A 19,051-nucleotide genomic window follows, 5' to 3' on the forward strand; every position below is an offset into this window, starting at 1 on the left:
AAGCGGTATTGAGAGGATGCTGTGGCACTGGGAGAAAGAAAAGGGGTCTGATAAACTGACTGATCCCAATGGAAGCACTTTATCCTAGATGGAGAGAGCCAGGCAGTGCTGATGCACAGATGAGCACTGTGCCACATGTCCCTGGCCCTTCCCAAAGCCACCGTCCTGGCACAGGTGCTTTGGGATGGGTGGGGATGATCTCAGAGGACTCAGCCATCCAGTCCCTGTGCCCTGTGGTTTCCTTCTGAAACCTCACAGGAGCCCTGGGTGGCACTGGCACACGCCAGTGTCCTCAGGGCAATGCTGTGGCTGTCCAGAGCCCATGGCCATGCTCTCACCCATGTTGGTGGTGACAAACTGGTTTGGGAGTGCTGGTGGTGTTGAGCAACGCCCTTTTGGGGCAAGATCTCCGTCTTTATTGTGGGTTTAGCACTGCTCTGCAAATAACAGAGAATGGCATCGCCTGGGTTTGTGTAGCACAAAATCCCCCTTTGTTTACAGCTTCCGAGAGCAGAAGAAATCTCCCCCTCTGATAAACAGAACCAGAAACACGCCCGGATCCTCTCAGTTTCCTCTACAAAAATCAGATGCTGTCTCCTCGCTGGCACCCTCGGCCTCACACCCTGCAGCGCACGTGGCTCCAGAGTGAGAACAGCCTTTGTGCCCAGCCTTTGTTTACTGCCGTGGCCATCCCGAGGAGAGATCCCACAGACAAGGGCAGTTTATTCCTCTTCCCTGAGAAAGGCTCATTCATCCTCCCGAGGGGGCTCGCCGTCATCTCTGGAGAGCTCCACAGCGGGCCTCGGGGTTGTTTTCACCCTAGCACCAGTTTTGGGAGAGGGTTTGAGTAAAAAAGTGCAGAATGCAAGAGAATATTAAAGGAGTTTTGTTCCCAAGTTCATTTATTGCTGCCATGTTTTGTCAATAATCTGGAGGTATCTGTGGGACATCACCCAAGCCAAGCACGCTCAGACCTGTGAATGAATGAGAGCAGAATCCCTGCTCATCCCCTTTTGAGTGATCCTACGGCATTTGGGCTGGATATATGCATCCTCTAACTTGGAAAATAAATAATATTATCCCTTGAGTACAATTCCTGGGTTCTCATGGACAATATTGAACACAAGCCCAGACCTGAAGAAGTACTTTTGCACCTGGAAGATCCCCTGATTTCTCCAAATATATCAACAGTCCTAATAAAAACTGTTGCCTCTCCATACAAACCTTTGGATTCTTATCTAGTATTTTTCATAAACCTGGCACGTTCTCAGCCAGCCCAGCTCTGCCGATTTACAGTGACCCTGTTTTTGCCCCAAAACGAGCAAATACTGATTTATTTTTGTCAGAGCACCGGAGCCATAAATACATTTCCCAACGCAGATGATTTCCTTCCCCATCACAGGTCAGAACAGGATATTCATGATGCTGTAAATTCTTCAGAGTAGCAATCTGGCTGTAATATTTATCTGCAGTGAATCCAGCCCCCTTTTTGAGCTCTGATGCATAAATCAACACCCTCACAACACCTAATTCCTCTGTGGCACAGCCCACAGCAGTGGGGTGAAGGTTTGGCAGTGAATGGTCCAAGTTAGAAGGTTCTGGTGGGCAGCACAGGCAGCTGAAGGTGTTACCTCGCTGGACATCACTAAATCACCTTTTCCCACCTCTGGTGCCTGCAGACACCCCTCAGTGAGAGGCTGGGGCAGCTGCTGTGTTGGGAAATCACAATGACCCAGAGGATGTGGGTCTGTTCTGCAGATGTCCCAGAAAAACCTAATAACCTCAATTCTGTCTGCGGGATTAAAAATACTTCTCTGCGTTCACATGTGCCACTTTGTTAATTCCTGTGGCCTGGAAGAAGAGTCTTTCTCTTTGCATTTTCTTGCCTTCCCTGCTACGTCTTGTCAATGCCTTGTGACACCATGAGGGAAGGCAGGAAATTCTCCGTGACTTGGAGGTTTGCTTGGGTGAGCTGCTGACTGCTCTGAAAATGGATCCAGAAATCCTCACCCCTCTCTTCCTGTGCGAGAGTGACCGTCATGTGCCCCTCCCCTTGTGCCTTTTCCCTCCATGTCTGCTTGTTTGGAGCCAGGGAGATGCCCAGGGAAGGGGATGCCCAGCATGGGAGATGTGTGGTGCAGGTGTCCCAGCCTGTCCCCACACCAGGGATTGTCACCACAGGTACACCAGCACACCTGCCACACCTCACAGCAACACTGACCCCACTGCTTGGTGTCTTCAGCTGCTGGGTGGCAAAGCTGTGAAGACCAGGGGCTGCAGGGTGGCATTTCCCAGGGCTGGTGTGTGGGCTGGGACGGGTCCGACGCCTGGGATGCTGCCCCAGGGCTCCCTGGCTGGGTGCTCACCCCAAGTCCCACTCCCCAGGCAGCTGCTGCTTGGATTGCCCTGAGGAAGGAGCTGCCTGCCCAGGGGAGCACTTTTGTGACTCTTGCAGGTATGTTGGTGGAAAAATGAGCTGAGGAAACCTTTGGCTTCAGTGTCCCCTTCCCTGAGGTTGCAGGACAGTGGTGCCCTCATGTCCTCCCTGCCTGACCCCTTACCAGGCCAAGCTGCCTGTCCCCACCACCCCAATGCTGTGGCACACACTGGCCCCTTTCCCACCGTGCTGCCCTGAGCCTGGCTGTGTGACACAGCAAGGGACACATCCCAGGGGCTGTCCCCCCTTCCCCTGCCCCTCCCCAGCCCCCCAGGGTGCACCCTTGGCCCCTCCACCCTGACACGAACCAGAGCTGGGAGGGTCACATCCAACTGATGTGGGTCCCCACAAGCTTCAAAGTGAGCTCAGGGGTTCACCAACCCTCCCCAAAACATCCCAGAGCCAGAGGCTGCCTCACCTGGGGCAGGAGGGGCCATGGCTGGTGGGGCTGATGACAGACTGGGGGTGCTTTGCTGGGAGTTTCCTTCCCCCTGTCTGTGGAGCTGCAGCGCTTTGTACCCAGCCTGGCCTTTCATCTCAGCCTTTCAAAGCACTTTCCAAGCCCAAATTAATTCTGCTGCAGCAGCTGCCCTCCCGTGCTGTTTAGCATAAGCTCTGTCTGGAAGCAGGGCTGCCCCTACCCCTCGGGGCTTCCAGGAATGATTTTTCCCTGGAACCACCTCAAGCTACGGAGGTGGGATGGGAGAGCATCACCCCGTGCCTCCCACTCTTCCCTACTCCCAAAACCCACTAAGAACTGCAGCAATACCCATGCCATGGCACTCTCCTCTTGGAAAATCCCCTCTCAGCCTTCTTCCCTGCCCTCGGGGAGATGCTCCCCATCAGACATATTCCTGTGTGAAGCCAGGGTGCTCTGGGATGTCCGGGTGTCACAACTCGCCCTGGGTGCTGGTGGGGAGCCGGGGGGGACCTGGGATGCAGGATCCCAGCGGGAAGGTGGGCAGGAACCAGGCAGGCATGCTGCTTCCCTGCGGGGCATTAATAATTAAGCAGGCTCGTCAGGCTCAGATGGCAGCTCTTATTTAAGGAGCCGATATAAATACCGCCCAGACGGCACTTACGGAGCACCTAAAAAAAGCCCTGCCTGTCTCGGTCCCTCCAGAAGCAGCTCTGAGCTCCGAGGGGCTGGTAGGCAGCACCAGGCAAGGTGGTCACCAATGTCCTGTGGGGACAGGGCTGCCCTGGACTCTGAGCCTGAGAGGTGGCAGCATCTGGGGCTAATACTCGGGGCACAGCCCGTACCTCAGTTTCCCTCTGCAGCAGGGATCTGCCTCAGCCTTTCTCCTGTGCAGTAGCTCAGCAGCAGGGGTGGATGCTCAGCTCTGTGTCCTGGGTTGGTGGCATCGAGTCAGAGTTGGGGGGATCTCTGCCCACCCACCGCCCCACTCCACCCATGCCAGGGGAAAGCTGCCCCGTGTTCCAGTGGCTGCTCAGTGCCCTTTGGTGCCTGTGCTGGCAGCGAGTGACCCCCCGGCCCTGCTGTCCCCCATGGCACAGCTACCCAGGGATCCTGCACTGGGGACACTCATCCCCCAAGGGCAGCTCAGTCCCCCCCTCTCCCTGCCCAGGAACACCAGGACCCCCATCCTAGAGCAGCCCCATCCCTATTGAAGGGCAGGGGGCTGGGGAGGGGCAAGCAGGGTTGGGAACTTCGACACAGCCATGACCAGGGGAGCAGCGGGACCCCCCCAACCTGGACATCAACCCCCATCATCATCCTGGCCCCCAGGAGGAGGCGAGGAGCCGGAGGCGGAGGGACAAGGCTGTCACAGCGAGCCGCTTGCTGCAGTCCTGCTCGCAGGCTCTGCAGCGTGACTCAGCACAGCCTCAGCGTTCCCAGCCCCACCGCCTCAGCCTCTTCCCCCAGCCCGGGGGGAAACCACGCTCCTCACCTTCCCCCTGCCCTCCCACAGCCCCTGGCACCCCAGAGCCACCCCGCTCATCGCTGCCTGTCCCCACCCCAGGACCACCAGCCCCAGCACAGGCAGGAACCCCTCCTCCAGGGGTAAATCGAGGCTCCGAGCGATGGGGAGCAGGGTGGGGGTCAGTCTGCAGGCTCCCATCACCTCTGCTCTGCCCATGGATCCGTCTGGATTCGGCCCTTCCCGCCCAAAGCCCCATGTGGGATCAGGGGAGCTGAGCATCAGCTCCTGCTATGGCACCTCTCCAGGCATTGGGAGAAAGGATTTGGGGTTTTTTTACCTGGGGGATGGGACTGAAAGTGATGTCAGGTCACATAGAAAAGTCTGGAGATTTTTTAAAGGGTTTTTTGAGCCTCACTTTTGGGGTGTTTGGAGTCTGCCAGGATCGGCTTATCCCAACATTTCTGTGCACATCCCCTCTAGCCATGACCTGGAGGTTACCGGGAGGCGAGGAAGGTGGGCAGAGAACAGCGCTGGGCAGGGGGACCGAGAACCCCAGCTGTCCCCTCTGCCTGTCCCCACATCCCCAGGCTCAAGGACACTGCATGGCACATCGCCACCCTCTCGTGCTGTGGCTTGGGGACAGGTGTCCTCCACTGTCACAGCAACCCATCCACACCCCCATGGCTGCCATGGGGCCAGCAGAGCGTGCAGCTGGGGCACCGCGGTGCCTGCGGCCAGGAGGATGCAGACGGGATTAAACCAAGCACCAGGCCGGCAGCAGAGCACCCGGGAATAGCCAGACCCCGCTCCCAGCCGCAGGGCAGCCCCTGGGCCGCGGCATCGCCCTGGGAAGCGCTGCTGGCAGACAATCCCTCTCCTGCCTCTCCCCAAAGGCGAGCGGCGGCAGCGAGTTGGCTTTCGCCGGCGCTCAGCAGCCCACGTGGGGAGGCTCCTGCCAGGGGAGCGACAGCAAATTAAATATTAAAAAAATTAAAAAAAAAAAAAAAAAAAAAAAAGAAGGTAGAGAGAAGGAAATGATGGATGGGAGGATTTGCAGCCGTGCCCGTTGGTCCAGGCGGAGGGAGCCTGCAGGAGCAGCGGAGCTGGCGGTGCCGGGCCGTGGCCGCGCAGCCCCGGGCAGGGCTCGGCGCAGCGTGGGGAGCAGCCGTCCCCGCGGTCCCCCCGCTGCCTTCGCCAGCCGCCTAATTGCGCCAGTGACTTTGCAATTCCCAAAATAGCTGCTGGCTCCGGCGGGTGACGTCAGCGGGAGCCGCGGCGGCAGGAGCGGGGAAGGAGCGGGGAAGGAGCGGGGAAGGAGCGGGGAAGGAGCGGGGAAGGAGCGGGGAAGGAGGAAGCTGCTGGCGCTGGGGTGTGGCGAGAGGCTCCTTGGTGACCTTGGCACCCGGGGCCACGCTCGCAAGGGAGCGGGGCTTGCGGTGCCCGCGGGGATGCCGCAGGGAGTGCAGGTCCTCTCTCATCCCATCGCAGGAGGAGGTGGTCCGGGGCTGTCCCTGCCCTGCATCCCTGCCACGTGGGTGGGTGTCCGCATCCCCAGCACCTCTGGGGGCCGGCTGTCCCGGGGAGAGGCAAATCTCGGTGCCCCCACGGGGTGAGGAATGCCCCTCCAGCCAGGGCAGCCGGGCCCCTGCAGCTCCCCGAGGGTGTCAAGGGGTGAGCCAGGGAAACTGAGTCACGTCGGAGGATGCAGAGGCAGCAAGGAGGGCAGGGGAGGACGCAGTGAGCTGGGGAGGCCAAGGTCACCCAGGTGGTGCTGGGAGCAGCAGAGCCAGGGATGCTCCCGGCCCAGGGCTGCCTCCGGCACTGACTCACCCTGCACCGGATAGCGCCCAGCTCCTCCGGTTACAGGCACAGGCGGGATTGCCTTAACGGGGCACGGCGGTGGCAGGGCTGGCCCAGCCCGGGAAGGGCACCCCTGGGACCGGGCACTGGCCCACGGGCCCCTCCTGCTGTCCCTGCAGTCTGCAGCCTCCCCCCCACGAGCAGGGCATCCTCCAGCACGTCCCAGCCAGAAGCACTGCTTGTACTGGTCTCATACTGGTCCCAGAATGGATTGCCCATCCCTCGCACCACAACTGGGGGAGGATTTAATCGTGAGTGTCCCCTCACCTGCCCCAGTTCCCGGGCAGCAGAGTTCCTGAGCCCCACACCAGCGCCCAGCCAGAGGCCAGCTTATTATTCTAGAACGTGGCAAAATAATTAAAGCCTCCTCCATTTCCCCTTGCTCATTTGTGCTCCTTCAGCCTGGATTAATGGGTCTCTTCTCCCCAGCACAGACTCATTCCTTATTCCTAATAGCCCATAAATCCCAGCCTCAAAATAACCCCAGCTTTTGCCTGGACCTGCTGAAATATTTATTCTCTCCTCCCTGCTACCCCCCACACCATCCCCTCTCCAGGGATGGGGAGAGGAACTAATCGATGACATCGACCGGTGTGGAGCTGCAGCTGCTCTGGGCGCCGGGAAACAGCTGACGTCGGCAGGAGGATGGGAGCTGGGCAGGAACTCGGCTTCTCCCGGCTCCCACGCAGCCGCTGCAGCCTGGCTGTGGTCCCGTGGTGGGATGCTCTCGCACCCTTGGCACCCCCCACGCTGCTACCCTGCTCCAGAGCATCCTCTGTGCTGCTACCCTGCTCCAGAGCATCCTCTGTGCTGCTACAGAGCTCCAGAGCATTCCTTGTGCTGCTACCCTGCTCCAGAGCATTCCCTGTGCTTCTACCCTGCTGCAGAGCATCCTCTGCAGAGGATCCTCTGCCATCCTGCTGCCATCCTGCTGCAGAGCATTCCCTGTGCTGCTACCCTGCTCTAGAGCATCCTTTGTGCTGCTACCCTGCTCCAGAGCATCCTCTGTGCTGCTACCCTGCTTGCAGAGCATTCCCTGTGCTGCTATCCTGCTCCAGAGCATCCTCTGTGCTGCCATCCTGCTGCAGAGCATTCCTTGTGCTGCTACCCTGCTCCAGAGCATTCCTTGTGCTGCCATCCTGCTGCAGAGCATCCCCTGTGCTGCCATCCTGCTCCAGAGCATTCCTTGTGCTGCCATCCTGCTGCAGAGCCAGCAGTTCCATCCCCCTGTTCTTGCCCCGGGGCTTCCCCTCGCTGGTACCCTGCTCCCAGCCTGCCTGCCGCTCCCTGCTCCCAGAGGAACAGGAGATGAGCCCAGCTTGGCTGTGGAGTGTCTGGGGGGATCCCTGTGGATCCCAGCCCATCCCAAGCTGGCTGTAGGAGAAAAGTCTGGAAGACAAGGGAGGCAGCTGCTGCCTTTCCTGGCTGGAAACCCTTTGCTTGCCGGTTTGTAGGCTGTGAAAGGGAGAAACTGCAGGATACCAGGGTCTGCTCTCCCCAGCTCAAAGGCAAGAGGAGCAGGAAGTGGTGTAACACCAAAAACCAGCCCAGCTTTGCCAGGTCAAGGCATAATCCCTGAGAAAAACAGGGAAAACCCATCCAGCCTTTATCTTCCTCCCTGTGACTCCCCAAGAGGCTGCAGCTTCCAGAGCAGCTCCTGGCCACCAGCTCCACTCCCATCTCTTACAGCCACAGGGAGGGGACGGCAAAGCTGGAGGAGCCCACAGCACCCTCTGACCCATCCACAGCTGGTGTGGGCTGTGGGGATGGCCTGGGAGCTGCTGGGGACAGCTCTGTCACACTCCTGCTCCCAGCAGAACCCAGGCATTGCCCAGCTGTCCTTGAGGCAGGAGGTGAGACGGGAAGTGAGGGGGCAGTGGAGCGTGCAGGGCCTGGGAGCACAGGGAAAGGAGGATTTTGCTCACACACCCCCTCCCTGCCCTCTCCCAGGGCACCAGCAAGCCCTTGTCCAGCTGTGCTGCCACAGCCTGACTGGAAGATGCTTCCATGCCTCAGTTTCCCCACTGAGGGAAAGCTGGACTGGGATCCAAGCGCTGGGAAAGCTCTGTCCATGGGCAGTGGAAGAGAAGCAGCCAACAGGAGCCTGAGCATGGGGCCAGGGCCACCCCACAGCTCAGGTGACTGCCAAATCCCACTGGAACAAACCCAAAGCTTGAGCCAACCTCAGCCTCTGAGCCTGAAGGGCATCAGGCTTGTACCCCCAGAGCTGGGGTGGGGAAAGGTCCAAGCTGAGCTCTCAGCTGGTTGAGAATTAAAGATTTCTTGAGGGTCAGCCAGGGATTTGGGCCAATTTTTGGCAAGAACTGAGATCTTTCCTCCAGGTTTGGGGCATCCCCTCTTCTCCAGGCATTTGCTTTTACTGAGGGCTTTGAGGGGATGACAGGAAAACAAATCAGTTCTCAGAGCACTTTCAAAGGGCTTTTATGTATTCACAAAAACAAACCCAAACACATATAAGAAAAAAAAAGTGATAACCAAAAAAAACCCAACCCAGGAATATGCACAGTCTCTTATCAACAAAAGAATTGCACAGAGGAGTGAGTTTTGTGCCACTGCAGGAGCCCTTCCCCACCCTTGAACCCCATCCATGAAAACACGGAGATCATTTTCCCAGTGTTCCAGTAGGAATCAAACACTTGGTGGTGAAGGTGACTGGTGCTGCAGGCTGGGTCTTTCCACCTGAGCTGGGAAGAAAACAACCTTTATACCCCAAAGGCATGGCACTGGGGAAGGAGCAGGCTCCTGGGTCCCTTTCCTTGCTCTGGGAAGGGATTTGGGGTCTTCCCTATGGTTTTCCATCTGTTTGTATCCTGCCTGCCAGCTCCCTGCCTGCCCTGGGCACCTCGGAGCATGGAGCTTTTGGGACAGAGCAGACAAAACCAGCACGTCTGTATGGCACAGGATGGAGAAGGATGGGGGCACTGCAGGGAGCCCATCCTTTCCCACCCCCCAGGAGGCTTTTTGGGCATGGACTGGCTGTGCTGAAGCACCCCAGGAAGAGAAATCTCATCTGAGCTCTCCTAAACCCCACAGTGTTTGCAGAAGGAGCAGGTGAAATGGGCGCAAGGATTGCAGATGGCGTGAGATCCAACGCCTGCATTTTTGCTGCATGGTAATGGGGGAGGAATTGGTATTTCTGGTGCCAAAATGGGAAGAAAAAGGTGGTATTGGGATTGCTGGAGGGCTTGAAAAGCAAATTGCAGAACAACAGTAGCTCACTGCAGTGCCACTGGAGCATCCTGGTGTGATTTCAGCCTCCTTTTTACATTTTCTCAGTATAATTTAACATCATTTTCACAGGAGAAAATCCATTTTTCTCTCCTCATCTCTTTAAAAAAAAAAGGCTGAAACCAGCCAGATTTCACACCAGAAGCAGTTTTGTTTTTCCAAGGGGCAGTCTGGGGTGTGGAAGGGGGGAAGTTTCACCCACTACTTCAGGAGCTGAGGAGAACCCAGTCCTCACCCAAATCCTCCCATCCTCAGAGCCCAAACATGCACGAGGCCAACACAGGGAGTGTGTCCAGAGCAGCACCAAGGGTTCAGCCCCTCTCTGTGGCATTGCCACCAGCTCCCAGCAGCATCCCTGTCCCCCCTTACCTGCGGGAGGGTCATAGGATGTCACAGACAGCACCGGCATCCTCGGAGTGGTCGCAGTTGTGCACGTCCCAGCGGATGTGGGAGCAGCGCAGCAGTGAGGGCTCGTGGCCTTTGCACTTGAGGTTGTCGAGGAAGATGTAGCCGGTGCCTTGGCCGTAGCGTGCCTCCCCCCAGGCTGCCACGGCGTGGCCACAGCCCAGCTGCCTGCACACCACCCTGGCGTCCCGCAGGTCCCAGGCGTCGTCGCACACCGTGCCCCACTGGGACAGGTAGAACATCTCCACGCGCCCCTCGCAGCGGTGGCTGCCGTTCACCAGCCGCAGGGACCCTGTGGATGGGATGGGGTGAAACAGCCCCTGCCCGTGCCCAGCACTGTGTCCTGCTCTCCCTGCCTGCCCTGGGTTCAGCCCAGAGCTGCCCCACTGCCCTTGCACAGCCAGGAGCAGGGGGGTGACCACCTGCCAGGGCTGGGGGTGACCCTCAGAGCATCGTGTGGATGTTAAGTTGGAGGAACAGACAAGCACCTCTGTTCCCAGCTCTTCCCCTTTGGTCCATCACCTCCTCTGCCCACCCTGAGGTCCATCACTTCTGTCTGAACCAGCCCTGGGGGCACCAGGAGATGCCATGGCTTAAGAATGTCATCAGTTTTTTCCCCCCCTCCCATGGACCGCCAGATTTTGTGCCTCTGAGCCATTTCTTTTTCTACCCTGTGTCATAGAGCATCCCCAGGGCTGGCACTGTGTCCCCAAGTGACACCCCAGCACCTACCCTCCTTGGGACGAGTCAGGGCCAAGGTGGTGGTTGTAGCAGTGGCTTCTTGGAAATGGTCTTCAGTGTCATCAGCACCTGGTGGAGTAGAGGAGAGGTGGGAAAAGTGACCCAAGGGACAGGGTGGGGTCAGAGCCCCCCGGCAGTGGTGTGGGATGGCTGTGGATGTCTGTCCCCCATGTGCAGGAGAAACCTGTGGATTTCATTCTTCACCCACAACCCCACTCGGGACACCCCATTTCCCACAGCCAGCCTGAGCGTGGCCGAGATCCTCCTCACACCCATTCTCCCATTGACTTTCCCACCGAGCTGGGCTTCACCGGACACCTGCAGCCGCCCCTCTCTCACCTCGGCAGATGACCCCGGCGTCCTCGTGGTGGCCGCAGTTGTGCTGTCCCCAGCCCAGGTGGAAGCAGTCGGCCAGGCGCGCCTCGCCGCCGCCGCAGCCCACGTTATCCAGCAGCACCGGCCCGCTGCCGTAGCCGAAGGAGCCGAGCACGGTGGCGGCGAGGGCGGTGCCGCAGCCCAGCTGCCGGCAAACCACCTGGGCGTCGGGGAAGTCCCAGTCGTCGTCGCAGACGGTGCCCCACGTGCCGCGGTGCCGCACCTCCACCCGCCCGCGGCAGCTCCCGTTCCCGTTCGCCAGCCGCAAGCCGCCACCTGCGTGGCACGACGCCGGGGGGACCGGGGCTCCACAGGGCGTCCGGTGTCCCCTGCTGACTCTCCGAGGGTGTGGGGTGAGCCCCCGGGTTCTGGGGTAAGCCCTGGGCACGTTGGGTGCAACCCCCTGGGGATGTGGGGCAAACCACTGTGGGCGTGGGGTGAGCCTTTGGGTTATGGGGTGACCCCTGGAGAGCTTGGGGTGACCGTATCAGCTGAGCCCCTGGGGACACAGGGTGAGTCCTGGTGATGTGGGGTGACACTGGCTACGGGGGTGATTCCCAAGCAGCATGGGGTGAGCACTGTGAGCATGGAGCAATCCCTGGAGATGCTGGATGAACCCTTGAGCATCATGGGGTGAGCGCTGTGAGCATGGAGCAATCCCTGGAGGTGCTGGATGAACCCTTGAGCATCATGAGGTGAGCATGGAGTAAACCCCGGGGACGTGGTGTGAGCCCTGGGGATGGCAGATAATTGCTGGGGCATGGATTGAGCACTTGGAACACGGGGTGACCTTTGGGGACATGGAAGGAGCCCTGGGGGCATGGGGTGAGCCCTGGGGATGTGGAGTGACTCCCCCAGGGACATGGAACCCCATGCAAGACCATCAGCAGCTGCACACTTACTTTCCTGCTCCATGGTCGGGAGCGTGGTGGTGACCACCTCGGTGGCCTGGGAGGGCTGGTCCCTGCTGTCTGTCACTGCTGGGACAAGCGTGGGGACGTGTGGGCATTGGGGGCTCCAGATCCAGCACCCACTGCCCCTGCTCCAGTCGGTGCCAGTGCCCGCCAGCACCCTGGCTGCCCCCTGGCAAGACCCTGCCATGGGCAATGTCACCCCCCGAGCATCACGGCAGGACCCCAGGGTGGCCAGACCGGGTCACAAGAGGACACAGAGGGCACAGCTTCCCCCCCAGATGAGTGACTGCCAAACTCCTACCTGTGGCCGTGGCTGTGAGCGTCTCCTCGGAGGCCAGGGCTACCGAGGTGGTGAATGATGTGATGGTGGATGTGTCCAGCCCTGCGGTGACACAGAGGGACAGAGGTGACACCTGGGAGGTTTATCATTCAGGATTCATTACCTTTTATGCCTCATTATCCCCTGCCCCGCTGAGCAAGGTCTGGGCGTGGTGGTGCCATCGACTTTGTGCCCAGAGGAGGTGCCAGAGGGGATGGGGAATGTTTAGGAAGGAAAGGACCAGCCTGAAAAAAAATTGTCCCTTTTGTCCTACATCATCCCCTTTGTCCATTAATAGTGGGAAAGGGAAAGCACTGGCACTTACTGCTCCCGTCATTAGCCATGATAATGAGGGAATTCAGGGGGATTATTAACATTATAAACAGTAATCAGTGGAGAATGGCAGGAATACATCATTTCAGGAGGGGAAGGGGAGGCAGGCTGGGCCTGGCGCTGTGCCCGGCCCTGGCAGCCGCTCTCTCCTTCCGGACGCGGGCAGCTTGTTTTCCAGCCAACAGAGCAGGGAAATGGCAGAGGGAAATGGCAGGATGGCAGATGCATTTCCTCTGCAAATCACCACCCCGGCTGTGCTCCGGGCTCTTGGCATGGGCTTGCTACACCGGAGAACCAGGATGAGGGTGGATAAGGAGCAAGGATGCTCCCACAGCGCAGACCCCAGTCCCTGCCCAGCCTTGGGCATCTCAGCCTCTCTCTGAGGCCATTTCTGCTTGGAGAACAGGATGTCCCTGGGTTTTTCCCCACCCTGAGGGCGATGTACCTGTGCAGATGACCCCAGCATCCTCGTGGTGGCCGCAGTTATGGATGCCCCAGCCCAGGCTGTAGCAGGCAGACAGGAAGGGCTCACTGCCGTCGCAGTTGACGTTGTCCAGGAGGATACGTCCTGTTCCATAGCCAAAATAGGCATTGCTCTTGTAATCCAGGGCTTGCCCACAGCCCAGCTGCTTGCAGACCACGCTGGCGTCGCTCAGGCCCCAGTCATCATCGCAGACGGTGCCCCAGTTCCCGCGGTAGAAGATCTCCACCCGGCCCTGGCAGGTGTCGGGGCCGCTCACCAGGCGGATGCTGCCGTCACCTGGAGGGTGGCAGCAGGAGGTGAGAAGGATGTGGTGTCTCTGCACGTGGCACAGCGATGCCACCGTGCCCAGCCCCTGCCGTGCCCGTGATGGCAAAGGAAATGAGTGAGAAAGAGCAGGGAAGGGGTGAAGCTTTAGGGAAATTGGGAACCTTGGGAACCTCTGGGCCAGGGTGTGGCCATGGCCAGCACAATGATGAGGCTGGATGGTTGGGAGGCTTCAAGAGGGGCAGCAGGTGACAGAAGGGGACACTGCCCTCAGGCAGGATGTCCCCCCTGCAATGACAGCTTACTTTCCCCGTCCTGTACCGAGGCCGTGAGGGTCCTGGTGCTCGGTCCTTCGCTGACTTGCGTGGGTGAGAACTCTGCAAAGGGAAGCAGAGGTGGCACCTGCTGCTGCTCCACCTTGAAGCTGGAGAGATCCTCCCCACCCCACTGCTCCAGGAGGGTCTGCACCAAACCAGCCCCAGCTGAAAACAGAGGGGTTTGCAGCTGCACAGCCCTGCCCAGAGCTCTCTGCCAACACCTCCAGCCTCTCTTCTGCCCTCAGACCCAGCTCCCCACCTCTTTTTTCACTCCTTCCACCTCTCCTCTCCAACAATGACATGATTCAGTTTCCCACCCAATCCACAGCCTCTGTTCTCTGGTTGCTGTTGGTACGACCTACCAGCCAACCCAGCCTCCCTGCCTTTCCATCCCTCCTTTTTCCAAGCCCTGCTTCTGCAGGATGTGGGGATTCACGGAGCAGCTGCTCCAGGTCTGCACAGCCTCATTTTCACAGCTCACTGATGCCTGGCTGATGAGCAAACCTTGCACAGCGAGGGAGGAACGTGTGTGGGGTACACAAGGGTCGTCACGGAGCCGTTCCACTTTCACTTGCCAAGTTCAAACACTTTCCACTGCTTTTCTCACCTTTAGGAACATCTCCTACTGAAAAGCTCAGCAATTTAAAGAAACACAAGTCAAAAGGGGAAAGAGCAGTTGGGCAGCAACTGACTCAGAGGCAGGAGCGTGGGTGGGCGTGTGCTCTTTCCCCAGGGATCATACTGGAGAGAGCACAAAGTCCCTGAGCTGGGAGTGACAAGGAGCACAAAACAGGCTGGTCACCTTATGGAGCACCGGCCTGTGGAGCTGGGAGGTGACCTGGATTGAGGAGAGGGGTGAAAGGAGGCTGCAGAGGATTTCTGGCTGACCCAGGTCAGAGGAACAGGCTCTGAGATAAGACTCTTGGGCTCCACCAAGGCCCCTGCAGCCCTCAAGTCTTGCACTCCACAGGAACCCCCTGCTCTCCTTGCCCCCCAAGGAACACAACCTCGTTACCATTGCACACAACAGCCACATCCTCGTAGTGGTAGCAGTTGTGGATGCCCCAGCCGTGGCTCCAGCACTCGCTCAGGGCTGCCTCCCAGCCCTTGCAGTCCACATTGTCCAGGAAGATGGGCCCACTGCCCTGGCCAAAGGTCATGGCAGCTGGCAGGGTGATGGCATGGCCACAGCCCAGCTGGCGACACACCACGTTGGCATCCACGATGTCCCAGTCGTCGTCACACACCGTCCCCCAGGAGCCGTTGTAGAGGATCTCCACTCGCCCCTGGCACCGGCTGGGCCCGTTGGCGAGACGGATCTCTGGGAGGATGGGAACAGTGGGCCATGGGGAGTAAATCTACATCAAACTTAAATAAAATAAATAAAATTTATTCCTTAAATAAAATCCTGCCCCTTCTCTGTAGCACGTGGCAGTGGTTGGCTTGGTGCTGTCCACCTGCTGGTGGGATGTGGGCTCCCCTTCATCTGCTGGCAGCAGTGGCTGTGGAGACACAGCACATCTCAATCCAGGAATGAGATGCACCATCACCAAGGTCAGGCTGGATGGTGATTTGGACGGCCTGCTCTAGTGGAAGGTGTCTCTGCCCATGGCAGGGGGTGAAATGAAATGGTTTTTAAGGTCCCTTCCCAGCCAAAGCATTCTGTGGCTCTGTGATGCTCCCATTCACCTGCTAATGGGCAAAAGCCCAGTGGGAGAAGGGAAAAGCAGACATGTGGCACCACATGTTGACATACAACAGGTGACAAGTGACAGGATGCAATGAGCAAATTCTTATTGGCCTCAATGAATGCACCCAGAGCTGGTCCCACATGAGAGCTGGTGGGATGGAGATGATCTCTCAAGCTGCTGGTGATGGGGAGCAGGTGTGGAAATGTCAGGGGTCTACCACACCAAGGGAATTATTTACACGTGTGTGATGCATGGCACAGGGACAGGGACTCAGCAGGAGGTGCCAAAAATTCTCCTCTCAGGATAATTAGTGGAATAGGGAAAATAAAGAAACTTTATTTCCTTTCTGTAAAAGAAGTTTAGCTTCTTCTTGCTGCTTTTTGTTCCAAAACAATATCTTTCCTTTTAAAACTTCTCCAAATCCCTTCTTTTACCTAAAAATGCATTTTTCAGCTACAATACTTCCTGGAGAAAAGTAACTTTAAGAGAAGAATCTCACCTGGGAATGGCAATATCTCCAGCTCAGAGGTGGTGCCTGCAAGGGAGAAGAGAAAGGATCAGCTCTGCCCAGAGAGGAGGAGGTGCAGCTTGGAGAGTGATGGCAGCAGGGATGGGATGGGATGGGATGGGATGGGATGGGATGGGATGGGATGGGATGGGATGGGATGGGATGGGATGGGATGGGATGGGATGGGATGGGATGGGATGGGATGGGATGGGATGGGATGGGATGGGATGGGATGAGTGTGGTGGGGACTGGCAGGACCCAGCAGCCTTTGGACCCTTTCCTTTCCTGCAAAGTCCTGGTGGTTGTAGGGGAAAAAATGAACACACTTCCCCAGGGCATAGCTTCATCTGCTTCACAGGAGGGGAAACTGAGGCAGCATATGAGTGCCTGTGACTCTGGTGGGACTGTGCTTGAAGCCCAAAGTGACACATGTGTGACCCTGATAAGCCCAGCAGAAGTCACTCCACGTGAGTCTTGTCTTGGGCCAGGTCTTGGGGACCCTTTTTGTTCATCCCTGGCTCCATTGCTGCTTTGCTGTGGGCCCTGGGGGCAGTTCCTGGATTCTCCTGCCCCATCACCCACATGGAAAACTTGGGTGGTGAAATGAGAACAAGGAAAATCAATCTTGCCCATCTTGAGAAACCCACTGGAGATCTCCTGATGGAAGATGCTGCACCCTTAAATTATGTGCATTTTAATTGATTTTTTTTCTTTTATTTCTCCAACAAAATCCACTTTTTGAAAGCTCCATAATTACATGCAAGTACCAACACACCTGCTGATGGGGTGCAGCCACATTAGGGGGTGAACAAACCTCATACAGAGGGTGGTGAGCACTTGAAGGCTGCAGGGTGTGTCCCCCTCCCACAGTCTGGGCATTATTTGGGCACAAAATCCCTCTCAGCCCCAGCGCTGAGTGATGTGGGATCCTCTCATGTTGCCAGCACGGGTCATTGAGGGCTCCAGCTTGTCCAGAAGGCCACAACAACATGATCATGTTGCCCTGGGGGACAGTGACTGGGGATGGGTGGCTTGACCTCGTAGACATCCCACTCCACAACACTTGTCCGATGCTGGAGCCCAGCACAGATCTCCCTGGGCATTCGAGGTGTCCTGGGCTTGAGGCTCTGGCTGCAGAACCCTCTCCCAAGGGCATCACCTTCCAAAATCCTTCCAAACCTAGCAGAAGGTGTCGCTGCCCACAGCAGGGAGTTCGGAATGAGATGAGCTTTCAGGTGGCTTCCAACCCAAACCATCCCGTGATTCTGTGATGCCTCGGTGCTAATTCCAGCATCCAGGGGCTGATCAGCACCCGTGGTGCCTCCGTGGCCTCTTTTCCTCCCACTGCCTCGGACCAGCCCTGTCCTGCTTCACGCTCAGCCTACCAGCAGTGACGGGAAGGTCAATCCCAGCCGCTCCGGAGGCGGATGTCACTGCCGTGAGAAGCAGTGTGAGCCTGGGGGGACAGTGGAGCACATGAACCCACCTCCCTTCTCCTTGCTAGGACGTTGCCTGGGAGACCATTAAGTCAGCCAGAAATCAGGGCTGTCAAAGAAAGACCTAGAAGCCCCAAGAGAAAGGAGAATAAGGCAACTGTCTGGTTGTGTCCGTGACTTAGCAGGGATGCTGGGATGAGCAGCAGCAGCTCCAGCGTGGTCAGTGCTCCTGCCCCACACAGCTGGACCAGGCATGGGAAAGGATGCTGTGATTCCAGCAAGAATTGGGGATTACACAGGTGCAGAGAGGCTCTGCAGGAGAGGACAGGGAAGGATACAGCAGCCCCGTGGGCTGGACAACAAGGTAGAGATAATTCAGCTCACACCTGCACCAAAAATGGGGAGACGCAAGGGTTTCTAGGAAGAGTGTTTGATCCTGGTTTGTATTGATTTTTAACACCTAGTCCACTCCAATGCCGAAAAAGCAGTGGATGAAAAGGGCATTGATAAATATTCATCTCCCTTTAAGTCAAAATCAAAGCTCTGAAATATTCATTTAAGAGCATCCTCCAGCAAAGTCAGGGGAGATCTGAAAAGAATACGCCTGGTGTGTCTACAATAATGAGGAACGAGGGGGAAGCTGTCTTTTTTGAGAAGAGATAGAACCCTCCATGTTTCTGTGATCCAGCTTCACAAAGCCAAAAGAAAAAGGGAAACTGCTCGAGTAAACACCACTGCTAAACAAAACCACCAAATGGGAGGACAAATGGCCCCTCGTTAGCGGCTAATCTGTGCCCATTAATGACGAGAACCAGAAGAGCCAGGCGATGCAGGGGACAGCGACAGAGCCACCAGGGCCACCCCAGGGTCCCCACACCCGGAGTGTGGGCCAGGATGCTGCCGCAGCATCCCGAGGGGGAAGGAAAGCACCAGCTGAGGAGGTGGGAAGGTAAAACCCGATTTAACTCAATTAGGATGTCTGACTACGGCTGAATTCCCAGTTTTCTGGCTGGCTGTGCCTTGACATGGGTTTGTTGAGGCAGGAATGCGTTCCCCACCGCCTGGCTGTAATTATTACCTGGATAGAGTCACACTGGGATGGCTGCGCTGCCAGAGCACTCGTGTGGGACCGCGTTACAGAGCGGGAATGGCTTTTCCCAGGTCTATTTAAATGCTTTCCATTCTGGCTGGACAGTGCCTGCCAGAAATTTGGACTGCTGCCCTCAGGGGATGGGTGCTCCTTCCACCCGTTTCCTCGGCAGGACTGGTCCCACAGGTCCTGGGGAGCAACTCCAGGAGCATCCCTTGGCCATCAGCATCTTCCCAGAACTGCTCTGTCACCAGTGCTGGCAGCTGCCTGCCCCATTACCCTGCCTGTCCTGAGCATTGGGCTTGCTGTCACAGCCAGGTCACGGTGGGACATAAGAGCTGAACTTGCTCCCTCCATCCCACACCACAATAATCCTGCGCCTGGAGAAAACCTTCCCACAAATCTGAGATGGTGGTGCCTAAAACCCCACCCACGGTCGCAGGCAGGAGCTCACCGGTGGGGCTGAGGAGGACGAGGAGGATGAGGAGCGTGGCTGGCATCAAGGAGAGGGGCAGCACCTCGATGTCCGACCTCCTTGTGCCGTGCCGGGTGTCCGAGCAGGGACCGAGTGGCATTGCTGCTTGTCAGCCCTCCCGCAGGTGAATTTCCAGAGGACAATTCCCTGAAACATGCAGGCAGCAGTGTTAGTGGTGGTGGCCAGGAGAGCCTGTGGTCACCAAGGGCCATGCAGGACCTGTGAATATGTCCCTCCTCAATATTTCCAGGAACAGTGACCAGGAGA

The 19,051-nt window shown here is 57.7% G+C and overlaps 1 protein-coding gene across 1 annotated transcript; it reads right to left on the reverse strand.

Annotated features, from left to right (window-relative positions):
- Positions 1-9,812: 9,812 nt before the first annotated feature.
- SSC4D (scavenger receptor cysteine rich family member with 4 domains) lies at positions 9,813-18,884 on the reverse strand. The gene is made up of 8 exons (XM_058854746.1): positions 18,764-18,884; positions 14,575-14,905; positions 12,965-13,269; positions 12,169-12,249; positions 11,856-11,933; positions 10,918-11,229; positions 10,570-10,647; positions 9,813-10,129 (listed from the first exon to the last, which is right to left on the reverse strand). Exons 1-8 carry the CDS (start codon positions 18,882-18,884, stop codon positions 9,813-9,815), a joined length of 1,623 nt encoding a protein of 540 aa, XP_058710729.1.
- Positions 18,885-19,051: the final 167 nt, after the last annotated feature.

Source organism: Poecile atricapillus, chromosome 21, assembly GCF_030490865.1.
Source record: "Poecile atricapillus isolate bPoeAtr1 chromosome 21, bPoeAtr1.hap1, whole genome shotgun sequence".
Lineage (NCBI taxonomy): Eukaryota > Metazoa > Chordata > Aves > Passeriformes > Paridae > Poecile > Poecile atricapillus.

Bases quoted from the DNA above. Each gene is read 5' to 3' on its own strand.
- SSC4D (XM_058854746.1), bottom strand. From the start codon at position 18,884: ATGCCACTCGGTCCCTGCTCGGACACCCGGCACGGCACAAGGAGGTCG. The intron at 14,906-18,763 runs GTGAGCTCCTGC...CCATCCTCCCAG, and splicing joins CGTCCTCCTCAGCCCCACCG to AGATCCGTCTCGCCAACGGG. The intron at 11,230-11,855 runs GTAAGTGTGCAG...CGTGCCACGCAG, and splicing joins CCCGACCATGGAGCAGGAAA to GTGGCGGCTTGCGGCTGGCG.